We start from the raw sequence: 14,646 nt of genomic DNA, 5'->3' as shown, positions 1-14,646 counted from the left end.
CAAGTACACGATTTACAATTGATTTGAATTAGTTAAAAAAAATAAGAAAACAAACTTCATTATATACAATTTAACTTGCTCTGCTAACAATATTCAAGTATACCGTATTTAAATAATAAGTATGCGACTTACAATAATGTATAATGCAAGATGAGGTGAGAATCAAACTTCTAATATTATTAAATCGTGTTTGGTTTTGACCTATTAATTTAAAATGAATAAAAAGACGCACTTCATTACATAGAATTCATCGTGTTCCACTAACAAGTTTAAATAGAAATCAGTTTTGCATTGTTATCTAAACGATATGCTATTAACTAAACAAACAATATATTAATTCTACAATTAGAAGGTATCAGACTAATACATGTTAGTCGGTTGTGTCCCATTTGCGGCATACTTACTATATTTGTGTCTTTTGAAAAATTCTTCAATAGAAGGAATCCTTGTTGTTTTAGTACGTCCACCTCGTCGTAGTACTAACGGCAGCAACACATTGAGGAAGCCAAAATTTTAGGAATTTATCAATCAACTTCATTTGGCACAAGAAAAATAGTAAACTACTCTTAATTTTCAATAGTATAATACAGAGATCAAAACATGTAAATTGAATAGCCACTCGTCTTTGCCACAACTACTACATGCTCGCACGGTAAATGTTTTAATTGAAATCATCTACAAATACAAGTTTTTCATCCAAATTAACTGTAAAATTCATGGTGCCATTTCTAAAGTAATCTAAAGTGATTGTAGTCGTTTTTATGATCGTCTTAAACGATTAAACGTCTATAGCTGTTTAAAACGGCCACAGTTGTTTAAACAGCAATTGAGTCGTTTAAAACGACCAGAGTCGCTTGAAAACGATTATAATTTGAAAAATGGGCGTTATAGTCATTATATACTAAAGGCATATGAAATGTTTCAACAATATGTATAAGGATAATTTGGACATTTCAACCTAAAAAGGGCCTCAAAAACTTTTCTATAGTAAGTAAGGCCAAAAAAAGTTTTCACTGATATGCTTAGGCCTTTTATAAAAATACCCCAAAAATATGTCGTGTTCAAAGTGCCAAAGTTCAAAGATTTCTCACCAAAACTATTTCCAATTCCTTGCAAAATCCTTGTTTGGGCCAACAAGTTCTGTTTTATTTAAAGAAAACTGCAGAAATTCGCATTTTTCGAGGTAAGAAATCTGAAAATTTCAAAAATTTGCCTTTTCTTAGCTTTTGTTTAAACTTCTCTATCTAAGGTCGTTGAGAATTGTTAGATTTTTCTAATTTTCCCACAGATTTTTGCCTCGAGTTAACTTTTGCTTATTTTTGGCTAATAAATGTTTAAAACCTTTAGGAAAGCAGGTCAATGGGGGTGAGGTTCGTGTTGGATCAATCATACTCTGCAGATGGAATTGGTGTATGTATATATAGTTTTGCCTTTGTTCAGAGAGAGAGAGATGAAATAGTAAAGTAACCAACATGGATTTGTGTATTTTACTTGAATATAGAAATGTGCACTAATGGTAGTCCCAAGTTTTAGTTTCGGAGTGTTTATTATGTCTGCTTGTGCAAGCCTTGTCTGGCTTAAATTTCTTTTATTATGCCTAATCTTGGATACTTGTTATTGCATACAGATCTTCATTAAAAGCTCAAAAAGTTCAAACATGACAGATGAAAGAACTTGAAAACCCTATGCGGATTTCTCTTTTGGCTAGAGGTATGTGATTCTTTTCTTTTACATTTGTATCTTGTGATTACCATTTAGAGTGATGACTTTCAATTATGTTGTAATATTTGAATATGGTAACTAGATTTCTTACTTGATCATTTTTGTTTTATCAAACATGATGTCCATTTTGACCTGGATAGAGTTGTAATCACAAGTCCTTTACGTAATTTCTAGGATTTCAATTAAATTGAGGTTTAAACGTCACACACTCCTAGGTTTCTTTCCACCACTTCCTAACCTAAATGCAATTCTTTTCCAATCTTGGGTCTCAGATTGTTCTATAATTATAAATTTATGAGTGTATGGCGATTTTGTACATGGGCTACATTGCACAATAACTGTATAACTATGAGACGTGTGACAATTGCATGATCAAGATATAAAAGACACCTGTGAAGAGAGAGACACAAAGAAATGTTCATAAAAACACAGCCTAAAATTTTTTTTACTGGTGACTTCAAAATAACAGCCTAATGGCAAATGCTCCTACTTTAAGCCACTACATGGTAACATAACACAATATTCAAAGCCACAAATGGATAAACACGAGGAAATTTAGTAACGCCGAGCAAAAAATGAGGACGATAAGACCCAAGTCATGGACCTGCCGTAATTTTGGAGGTTGGAGCAAGAACGAGATATGAGAGCTTTGAAATAACAATTGTATAATAACATCATAATAATTTTCATTCGGCAAAAAATTACAAGTTGTCGTGAAGCAGTTACACATTTTCTGTAATTCAGAATAATGGCATGGATTTTAATCCAAAAATGATGTGTAGAATAACTCCAGCTGTACTTCTATATTGAATCTGCCCATGGCCAATGGAAATATGAAGGGTTGACTAGAGTTTCATGATCATGCATGATCTTATGTGTTAAATTAGTGATAAAACATCAACAAATAAACTCAAAGACGTTGTACCATCAGGATTCTTGACATGCTTCCAACGAATGATATTTTTGAAAGGAATATGCCTTCTAGAGCCAGAACTATCCGTTGCAAACAAGTCCTGTACAACATACGTGCTTCGATCATATGACCTCAGATCAATGGCCACTATGTTGGGGAGCCTTACTAGGTACATCTGCAATAGATGTACATAATATAATTACATCATAATCTTGAAGTACAAGAGGAATATGTGCTCCTCGTGTGGATCCCATGATAACTTTTGTGGATAAGTTGAACATCTTATTTTTTGGAGTTTCTTATCGCTGTATGAACCAAATATGATGCAATTGAACCAAATAGTAGAATTATAGGAGAATGATAGAAGGGGAAAGAAGACGACAAAGGAGGGGGAAAAGAGAAGAAGAGTGGGAGATAGAAGGAGGTAGAAGAATTAGACAAATGAAAGCATTTCATACTTGAAGTAGTGTAAATTATGATACATATGCTCCTTCATTAGGGTTTCAAAGAGCCTATTCAAAGTAGGAAATATCTAATAAAATTCATTAAATCAAATTCTAATTATGTTTCATAAAATAAATTTTAAAATTGGAAACTAGATGAAATAATATCTATAGTATGATTCCCATCAATAAGCTTTAGGGGAAAAAAATGTCTCCAATACCAATTCACGTAGGATGCTAAAAGAAAAATAGAGAAAGAAATGAGACAAGAATTTCGAGAGACAAACACCCAATAAAGCAACATGAAATAAAGTAATGTTTAATAGCAACTGTCTTTCAATGAATGTGCATGAAAGAACTTACTCAACATCTGTAGTTTGTTCCAAAATTAATCACACGTTGCCTCAGTTGTTTCTGTAGGATGATTTGTGAAGTTTGAGTTTAAAATACCAATTTGAATAATTAGCGGATAGGCTTGTTTATAATTTTAGAGAAATATTGGAGTAGTTTTTCATAGCACCTAATTATAAATCAAGATTTAAGGGGGGGAAAAAGAGATGTGCTGAAAAGTTATAGCTCAAGTAATATAAGCGATGAGACAAACATTAGTTGGATCAACAGGGAGGATGCGGCTAGAAATCGTTAGGCAACAATGACTGGACAACGGCCTTGTCCTCTGGTTTAGCCATAGAATCTTGTTTTTTAGGACAAAGTTCTTTCTCATAATATTTCTCCTTGTCCGCAACGGGTCTCTATATTAGAAGTAAATTTGTAAATGCTGCTTGTGCATAAATATATAAATGTAACAATTGCATCAAATAAGTAGAAAAAAGGAGTGATTATTTTTCATAACATCTTATACTGACAGTTTCCTCATCGTCAATCTGGTTCTGAACTGTATGCTTGGCCTGATTTGCACGTTGCCATTCAGTGATGGATTTGTTATCATTTGGCCTCTCATTGAAGTGCTGCTTGGGGATAGAGACCATCCAACACTTAATCACAAAGAGTAGTATATCTGACCACGTATAGCATCATTTTGTTGAACATATTTGAGATACCATATTAGTTCGATGAAGGAGTGCATAGAAGATGGAGATTTTCAAGTCAGGTAGTATACTGTGGCATATTGGTACTATCATTCCTATGTTGATCTTTTGATTTATATGGATTGCAAGGAATGATTCAGCACAACACTACAACAGAGTTTGCTTTTTATGGGATGTAATGTATGTCATAAAAAAATAGTTTACGGTATATAGACGCATGTCGTAAATATTCATATCTTTTTACGGCATTTTATGCATGCCATAAAAAATAAAAAAACACGCCATTAATGAACTAGTTACGGCATGCCTTGCATGCCATAAATGCTTAACCTTTTATGGCACGAGTCTGCATGCAGTAATAAAATAATATTTTTTAAGACAAGCATTTTTGCATGTCGTAATTGTTCGTCTCTTTTTTTACTACGTGCACGAGCATGCCATAAAAATGATGAAATTTTATATGACATTTTACTTTTTGTACGCCATAAAGGTTCAAATTTTAAAAATTTATTTTTTGATAACCATTAAACCTATAATAATTAAATAACATGATTCTTGATAGCAACACGTGTAATCATTTTTTCCATAATTTCAATAAATAAAACCGATACAATTGTTGAAATATAGAGTTAATTTTGACAATTACTAATTAAACCTATAATAATTAAAGAACATGATTCTTGATAGCAACACGTGTAATCATTTTTTCCATAATTTCAATAAATAAAACCGATACAATTGTTGAAATATAGAGTTAATTTTGACAATTACTAAGAACACCATTAGTCTACTCAAATAGTTGATTTCAATATCAAAAGTATAGACTACAACTCCAAAAGTAAGTAATTAAAATAGTACAAAAGAGGAAATTACCAAAATAATCAACTTTTGACTTTGCATATACAAAAATGTCACTTTTTAAAATCTTTCCAAGATTGTCAATTTTGGACATTTTTGTCTCTCTTAAAGATTCAAATACCCTACACTTCATTGAGTTGACAACATAAAAAGTTGTACAAAAAGTGGAGAAAATGTGACAATCAATCACCTCACAAATCACAATTGTACTTCAAAGTCCTTACAATATATATATATATATATATATATATATAAAACAAAATTTTTTAACCCATTCATTTTTCCCTCTCTAGTACTTTTTTTGCAAAATTTCTCCTTTGTTTTCTTCTTTTATATGTTTCCTCTCGTAATTCTTGGAAAACTATATGAAATGCAAGTTTTTCCATTGGGATCTCATTTATTACGTTAATACAAAAGGAAGAAAAAGAATATCTTAGATAAGGTTTCGAACATATGTGTTTTTTCGATCGATTGAAGGTTTTGTTTCAAGTTTTTTACTAATGCTCCTTTTTTTGTGTTTCTCTTAGATAGCACCATTAATTTTGAGATCCCTACATCTAGACTGTGAGTTAGATTGTTCTCCATTTTGGATTCGACTTTGCTTAAAGTGTACATTTACAGGTAATTTGGATTTCTCCATTTTTTTAGGGTTTATAATTTTTTGGGCATTTTGATTTTTTTAAAATATTTTTGGGTGTTATATATGAATTTTTTTTATATTTTTCTAAAAAAATATTTCACGTTCTATCAATTTTTTATTTCACATTTCTTTGAATTTGTTTGATTTGTGGAAATTGATTGTTGTATTATACTTGTCATTCTAACCTCCCTTGTTTATTATATTTTTTTAGGTTAGACATGGGTATTGAGTCTTCTAAGCGAATTGTTTAATTATGTCACAATGAAAGTTTGTACAGTTATGAATTCTCGACACACGAGAACTTCTCAAAAGATCAGTTATGTAACCCATGTGTCGAAATAAACTCTCGTTCCTGACAGTTCGTTTCAGTTATTCTCGGTAGATGAGTCATCTTTCAATATGAGTTGTCATTCTCAACAGTTAAAGACAATATTTCTTGAATATTATAGTTTGTTTTTTGATTTCTTATACGTGTGTTTAGTATTAATATCTGAAAAATTCAAAATTTTAAATACACTCGTCTCATTTCGTAATATGCAAACTAGAAATATTGAATTCATGTCCATTAGTATTGTAATGGTTTTTTTCAATTAGATGGAGGAGGTATAAACCCGTGCTCGGATAATCATGAAGGTCCATTGCCTAGAGGAAACCAAGAGGTGAATGGTATGTGCATTAATTATGAGAAATTCAAAATTTTAAATACTCTCACCTCATTCCGTAATTTGCAAACTAAAAATAATGAACTTATGTCGGTTAGTGTTGCAAATGTTTTTTTCAAATAGATGGAGGAGCCATAGAGCTCGAAGTGTCGTGCTCGGAAACCGAGAAAGTTCCTTCAGCTTGTAGCATGATGGAGGCGGCCACCATACCTATCAAAAGTAACGATATTGTTAACACAAATAGGCAATGATCGACACATATTCGATTTCCTTAAGCATCTATTAGGATTCCATACATCGAGAGGAGAAAGAGAGTAAAGAAATAGTGTGACGAAATTTGTTAATACCACATTAGAATTGATTTGTGTATTAAATAACCTCATTTTGTTTCCCTCCTAGAATGTGGTTATAAACATGATTTGGTGGTTGCATCCACATGTGGTTACACATTTTATCAATTCTCGTTTCTCATACTTGTTGGATTGTTCAATTAGCATGAGAAAAATTGTTGAGTTATGTATTATAGTTTTGTCATGAATAAATATAGTAACGTTTTTATCAAATGTTTTGTAACAACTTTTTCCTTATGCATCTTATTTGTAGTTTCATTTTCTGCTCAAAACCAAATGTCGATAGTTTAATTGTCAAACTAAATTTTCACTAAATATTTGAATTTATGCTGGACCACATGTTGAATTTAGACTTTGAATTGCTGAAGATTGTTTTAAGTTTCATGTTTTGTAGATCATATGTGTAACAATTTGACCTCTGCCTCCAAGTCGTTAACTTACATACTGCCACTCTGGGATAGCTTGATCACATTTTATCCCTCATGAATTTCTATGGCATCCCCAAAACTCAAACCCAAGTCCTTTGCCTATTGAAAGACTTAAGTTGAATCATGTACCAAGTTTATGTCTCTCATATGTAGAGGTCTTGAATTCAAATTTTGGAGGATGCGACACAAAATCTTAATAAGGCAGATGTCCTCCTAAAGTGAACAATACATAAGAGAATGTCTAGACATAAAGTTTGGATCGTTATAAAAAAATATATATGTGCATTTTTGGTAACGATCTTATTTTTATGTCCAAACTGTTAACTTATGTATTGTAGGTTTTGGGATAGCTTTAATGCAATTAGCACCAGGATTCTGCTTAAATCTTTCATGAGGTAGAAGTCTTGAATTCAAATCTTGGGGATACAATAGAAATCCTTGAAGGATAAAATAAGTTCAAGCTCTCTCAACGAAGACATTACATAAAAGAACGATCGGCCACGAGATTCGGGTCATTAAAAAATGCACATTTATGTAACAGCTCGAGTCTAATACTCAGTTGGTCTCTTATGTCCTATCCGTCTTGGAAGTGTTTGAGTCCATCTTACCCCTAATGGATTTCTATTACGTGATAGTACATAAGAGAACGTTTGGACACGAGACTCGAGTAATTATATTATTCTTTATCAATGTATTTTTTTATTTTTTATTTATTAGTATTCAATTCATCTCTTTGCTGTGGTAAAACCAACTGCTGGTGGTAGCAGGGCGACAAGATAGATGGTTGAAGGATTATATAGATTTAAGTTAAATGTTTCAATAGTCGCTAAACTTATAATTTTGTTACGCATTATTCATAGAATGTAAAAGTGCTTTCGAATGATTATCGAACATTAGCATGTTGTACTCCATCACTCAATTATAATGTTTCATTATTTACTGAATTAAAAAAAATATTTTCAAGTGGTCACTAAAATTTAATGTGTTAACTCCATCACTCACTCACCATATCATCAGTCACTGAACTTATATATTTGCCACGCTTTATTCCCTAAACTTTAAAATATTTTTAAGTGGTTAGTGAACATACTCACTAAATCCATCTGTTCAGAAATTGAAAAGTTTGAAATATAAAATACATACACAGAGATAGATCCCTTTTCCTCTTGAATTATCTTGTGACAACTTTAAAACTTATATTTTGTTAGTCTTGATTAATAATATTAACTCTAAATCAAAAATTTCACTACCTATTTGAGATATAATTTTTTTTCTTGATTTAGGTCTACTATCTAAATCAAAATAAATGAAAATTTTCTCTATTTTATTTTCTCGACGTAAAGAAAAATTATGATCTAGATTAAGATTTATGTCAATTTGAGACTAGCATTCTTTTTTCTCCTTGAACATAGATTTTGACAACTAGAGAAATTATGTCCTTTTGGCCTATATCAATATTGTCATCTTAGATTGAGAATCTCATTATCTAGTCAATAGTTATATTTTCTTGGTTTAAGTCGAATTTCATAGAAAATCAACTTTAATAAAAAAATATTATGAAAATCAATGACCACTCAAAAGCATTTTAAAATTTAATAAGTAAAATGTGACGATGGTATAACTTATGTGACTAATGAAAACACGGTGAGCGAGTGACAAAGTGCAAACTGTTAAAGTGTAATGATCACTTGAAAACACGGTGTTAAAGTTTAATGATCGCTTGAAAACATTTTAAAGTTTATTGACTTATCCAACATGGTTAGTGGGTGATGGAGTGCAACTATTTTAGTGATTGCTCGAAAGCATTTTAGTGAGTAAAGTATGACGAAAGTACAAGTTTTTCAACTCTTTAGATTTTCATTTGGTGTTCAATTTTCATGAGCTAGAACAAGACGAAGAAAGCTACTAGTTGAATTGCGCACCCTCAATATTTTATCATGTTTGATCACAACCCAATAGCGAAGAAAAATTTCATAACATTTGACAATAGTTATCGTTTCTTGGCTAGGTTTTATTCATCTAACGAAGAAGATGAGGACATTTTGGTCTTTTTCAAATGAATTTTCATTTTGTTTTTCTTTTACATTTAACTATTAATTATTTTAGGGAGAGAGATTTGTCTTTCTGAAAATCTTCTCTATAATATGAGGGATTACTTTTAATCTCTTAAAGACTGGGACAAAATAAAACAAAAAAATGGTTAGGAACAAGATTACTACTTTAGTGAAAGAATGAGCTACATTGTAATTTAGTGCTTGTTTGGTAGGAATTTTGTTAATTGATTTTTTTTACCGTTAAAGATAAAGTGGATCCTACCTGTGAGAGAAAAATTCAAAAGTGATTGTTGAAATAGTGAAATAACATTCAAAAAATTGATTTTAATTGTATTAAAATCCCTATCAAATATGCTCTTACTCTTAGAATAAAGTGCAGTCCATGCTTCAAATTTTTAGAATAAAGTGCAGTCCATGCTTCAAATTTGATGATCACTTCGGACGGGATGGAATCCAGTCAAAGTGACCATTCACGCCAAGATACAAAAGGTTTTGTCACATTTTCGCTATCTTCTAAAAGTGTGGACCAAGAAAGCAATATGGGCAAAGGTTTAGACCACCAATTTCCCTTCGCCAGACAATACCAATTTCCCTGGAGAATAAATAAAGAAAAATGAAATAGCGGACAAGTTAGGGTTTCAGATCTCCATTTGCAGCAATTTCATCAGCATCACGCATCAGGGAGAGGGTAAAAAAAGGATAATGGCGAAGAATTTCTACAACGGGATAAAGGGGATGAAAGTGAAGGAGGTGCCGGAGCATGTGAAGCCGATGCTCTCCTTGAATTACCTGAAGAGTACCATAAAGAGGGGACTGGACAATTACCACGCCAAGTATATACAGACCAGCTCCATTGATCCGCTTTATCACGTCTGCTTTGGTGGCATGGCCTTCTCTTACCTCGTCGCCCTGCCCGAGGAGCGGCGCCACCTCGAGCACCAGCAGCACGCCAAAGAACACGGTGGCCATTGATCTGACGATGTTTTTAGGTATTTTGGAACCTCCCCATTTGAATTCGGTTTTTAATTACTTATGCTGGATGTCGATTAATTTGGGTAAAATTGACGTGGGGCAGCGGTCCCCCCCCCCCCCCCCCCCGTGATTTGTAGTTTTGTTGATTCCTGTTGGGATCCATGAATTGGTCCTGTTGAAAGTGTTGTCATTGTGGATTTAAATTCAAACGTGGTTATGTTCGCCTGTATTTTTGAATTATTCTAACTGTCTTGTTATTTGGTTTCCAGGTTTTTTTGAATATATTTTTGTCAATCATTCATAACATTGTGTGTCCAGTAGTATGCCAGTCAGAATGTGATTTATTTTTTAATATGTTCGAATCACAAAACCCTAATTCTTTGTTGGCATTGAGTTCCCTTGAAAAGCTTGAAATGGAAAACTATTTGCTGAATGGGAAAAGGGTTGTGGTGGGTGATTCATCTTGTTAATTTTCCATCCCTAGTAGGTTTGTTTGTCATTTTGGCAATATCTTTGTCCTCACATTGTTGATATTTTGTTGACAATTCCATGGATTTCAAGTGTGATATAGGGAAGTGCAGTATGTTTTGTAGGATATGATACTTAGAAGAGCTATTTTTGGAGTTTCAGCACATTATTACATCCCTTACAATGTGCTTCACATAGCTTAAGATTACAGGTTAAATTAATCCCCTATTTGTCATTCTTTACTTTACATTCTTTCCCATCATTTTTTCTACAACACTCATTTTTAACCACACATTTTTCATTAAAATAATATTACACGCAAATCAAAAGTTTTTCCTTCTTTTTTAATTACACATTCCCCATCAGTCACTATTCCATAATACATTTCTTCAAATTAATAGGTCTCAAACAAGGCCTAAGGGACTTCTTGGACAGTGTGTTGGAAAGTTTTCACCACTACCACACCTCATCTTATACACTGTATTGTGGTTATGCCTGAGTTTGTTGTGCAGTGCACTGTGATTTTTCCAACTTTTGTGGCCCTGCGGTCGTTCCCTATTCCCCTCATCTTGGTTTACCTCTTAATGCAGTTCTTAAGCATCAGTGGTTTGAGTTGTAAAGAAATTAATCCCCTGTTTGGCCCCCATTTTAGGAAAATGAAAATGGGTGGAATAGTATTTTTTTGAAAAATGAGTGGTTGAAAAAGAAGGAAAATTTTTCGATTTATGTGTAATATTATTTTATAAAAGATTGTGTGGTTAAAAATAGAAGAGAGAAAAATGAAATGTAATGGAATTTAAATTAATGGGGGCCAAACAGGGGCTAAGCAACAACTGTAATTTTTCTTCAATCAACTATGAAAGTTTTGATGGTCACAATGACCAATTGTTGGTTTCAAAAACCAAATCCATTCTTGGAACCGAAAATCGAAAACAAAGCGGAATGGGAGGTTTAAAATTTGTTTCAGATTTCTCATTCAAGAACAATGGCCAAAATCAAACTCATGGTGTTTATGTGAAAATCAAAAAAATGCATAAATAAAAGGAACACATCTCATAGCGTGATTTCTTTCTCTACTCGTTCAAGCAGATAAATAATGGACACAAACCATTACTTCCAACCATGAAATCTTCCCAAGTATCCTCCAAGGCAGTTATTCGAGTGTAGACTCCTTTTGGATTGGGAATTACAAATGGCAAGACAACGGAAAGAACCACTGCACACCTCCACATGGGGCCTAGTGATGGTGGCTCCTCCTTTATACTAACTGCTTGTCTTCTCTCTATTGGATAATGGAGGCTCCTGGCTAGTAGGGGTTTATATAGCCCCTATTCATTGTATTGCTGTAATTTTTAAGTTTCCATTAATTGCAGTGTAGTCCCTGATCAGATTATCCATACTGCCCTTATGGAGCTACGTAGGCACCATAGCTTGGATTTCAAGGTCCATTGAGTCTCCTAAATAGCTCCATAATTATAAAAGCAGTACTAACATACTTTTGGCTGACTAGGGACCTTACTGCAAATGAGATGGGATTTTGTCAAATTAGAGCAGGGCACATACGGGCTACAAATACCCCTTATAGTTGTGAGTCTCCATCACCTTTTGAGAGAGAAGGCACATAGTGATGTAGAGTTATGAGAGGCTTCCATCGCTGCATGGTGGTTCTCCTCCTTTGTGTTTCTTCTATTTTTGACTTCCAATTCAAAAGAAGGTGCTCACACACTTGTGTAGTTTCCCATGGAGAATATATGAGAAAATCACTTTACAAGAGGTATTCTTTGTTTTCGGGGATTCAGACTCATGCATACTACATGAATATGATTCGTGGCTTTTTGTTTTTTGAAAGAAAGTCTGAAATATTTTGTAAAAACTATACCCAGTTGCATTTTTCCAAAATGACCTGCGAGACAAGAAGATTGGATGAGATTAATTAAGTTGGACAGAGTCCTTTAGGGTAGGATGAAGAGCATAGCTATCAAGTGGTATGGGGATAGGGCAGATGGGAGTTAGGCATTTTGTTGTATTTCTTTGATAGCGACATCTAGGATCAACTGGCATTTAAGATGATCATCTGATCGTGTCCAATCCTGTGTATAGTCGATGCATGTCAAGTACACACCAAATGTTTTCCTTGGTACTGGTAAAATGGTGCTTCTTCGAATCTCCTTGTCTTTCATATGAAGAATCGAGTCTTTGAAAGGGAATGTAAATGTTTTCTCTTGTTAAGTAGCTGGAGAAAGTAACTTTAAAAAAAATGGAGTTTTTTTCTCTCTAATTCCACGGTTAAAGTGAGTTTTTTTGGTTGTTAACTGTTAAATTTCTTTTTGGTCACACCTCTCATGAAATGCGTGACGTGCAACATATAGGAAATATCTCTGTGCGCAGTCTCTTCTTAAAATGATTAAGGTAAAATCTTATGTGAATGCTAATGACATCAGATAATTTGTTTTGACCTTTCATACAATTATGCAGCAAATAGGAACTTTTCCAGGTAGAGGGAGGGATAGAGAATGAAAAAGGAAGCAAATAGCGTGCCCAAATTCAAGTAGATTGCTATTTTGATTTTTGTTTCCCATGCTTTGGCTTATAAAGTGGGCTTTGATGTTTATGACCTATATTTTCTCTCACATAAGATCAACTTTTTAGGAGATAACCATTTATTCTCAACTACAATTGACATACAAACTCTTCAAAATTCTCATAAAAGTTTATTTATAACTTTATGAATGCACCATGGTAAAAGCAGTAAGGCATTCACCACTCACCAAGGGTATTTGGGAACGTATGGAATTTACACCATTGAGAGGCCAATGAGACCACATATTCTTATTTAGTGCCTGTTTGACACACATTATTTTATTTCGTGGTTTACTACATGATCATTTTCAACCATACATTCACACAATAAAATATTTTACACGTATACTAAAAACTATTTTAACCACACATTCTACTAAAAATCACTATTCAAAACTCTTTTTTCTACAATAATGGTTGTCAAACAGGCTCTTATAAAGACGATGTTTGTTTTTTGTTTATATCTAGCATCGATTGGTATTAATATAAAATAACTCTGCCTTTTTTGTCTTTCGAAATTGAAAGAGCAGGCTAAGAAGCATAGAACCTTGGTTGGGAACTCGAAGGTCCACGTAATGCCTTGTATAAGCTACAGTCTACAATCCTTTAGAAGCATCAAATTTATGGAAGTGATGGATCTATGGGAATGCTTTTATATGTTTCTATTCGTGCTAATGCTATACGAAAATTTGATCCCAAAGCACTAATTTGTAGTTCCTGGTTATAGGAAAAATGCTTCTTATACGAAGATTTTGTTTAGACAAACTTCTTAAGCCCCACAAAACATTGTTTTCATAATGGCCAATTCTTCTTGTGCAATGACTTAGTGTACCATTTTATTTTATTTTAGTTTTTTTTTTTTTTTTTAGTACATGAATGAATTTCTTGTGTGGTTTGCAAACATCTGCTGAACAAATATTTACTATCATCATCTCTTATAGCAGCCCAAGTTTTACTAATCCAGGCATTTTACCTTGTGACTGCAGCTTTCTGCCGAAACCATGGGTGTTTCATATGGTGAAGGAAGCTTTGGAGTTTCTTGATTGCTTTCATTTCTATTTGCATTGAATACTCAAATGTAGTGCAGAATTGCACAGATAAAGTAATAAATTTGTCACAAAACCATTATTATGGTTTACCTTTTGACCCATTGGATTGAAATTTGGTGGTGTTATGATTGACTTTAAGCATAGTTTCCCAATTTCAGTTTTCAATGTCTGGGCATAGCACTGCCTGTGTTTTTAGCCTGGCAAATTCCACACTATAGGAGCATATTTAGTACATAAACACAAATTGCATACTTTGTAGAATGTCCCTGGAAGCTACTTTTATATATCTCCCATAGTTCCCACAATGCATCATTTTGATGAACTAACAAATCCCATAGTATTCTACATGATGACCAGACAATATTCTCTTCACTTTACAGTTTCTTCTGCAAATTCTACTGCAGATCTTGCGGTATCTTGTACTGTTTCCTCACCCTTGTCCATGTTTTTCACATCAG

General features: G+C 33.2%; 1 protein-coding gene and 1 long non-coding RNA gene across 2 annotated transcripts; both read left to right on the top strand.

Annotated features, from left to right (window-relative positions):
• Nucleotides 1–1,279: 1,279 nt before the first annotated feature.
• Nucleotides 1,280–4,338, top strand: LOC111366439. Its single transcript, XR_002697653.1, has 3 exons — nt 1,280–1,410; nt 1,628–1,710; nt 3,947–4,338. It is a non-coding gene; the product is annotated as an uncharacterized LOC111366439 (long non-coding RNA).
• Nucleotides 4,339–9,675: 5,337 nt separating this feature from the next.
• Nucleotides 9,676–14,353, top strand: LOC111367134. Its single transcript, XM_022987859.1, has 2 exons — nt 9,676–10,108; nt 14,126–14,353. The coding sequence occupies exon 1, from the start codon at nt 9,822–9,824 to the stop codon at nt 10,089–10,091; it is 270 nt and encodes an 89-aa protein (XP_022843627.1). The 5' UTR covers nt 9,676–9,821; the 3' UTR covers nt 10,092–10,108; nt 14,126–14,353.
• The last annotated feature ends 293 nt before the right edge of the window (nt 14,354–14,646 follow it).

Source organism: Olea europaea, chromosome 18 (genome assembly GCF_002742605.1).
Source record: "Olea europaea var. sylvestris chromosome 18, O_europaea_v1, whole genome shotgun sequence".
In the NCBI taxonomy this organism is placed as follows: domain Eukaryota; kingdom Viridiplantae; phylum Streptophyta; class Magnoliopsida; order Lamiales; family Oleaceae; genus Olea; species Olea europaea.
Note: the sequence above shows the minus strand (reverse complement) of the source record. Positions and strands in the feature narration are given on the sequence as shown.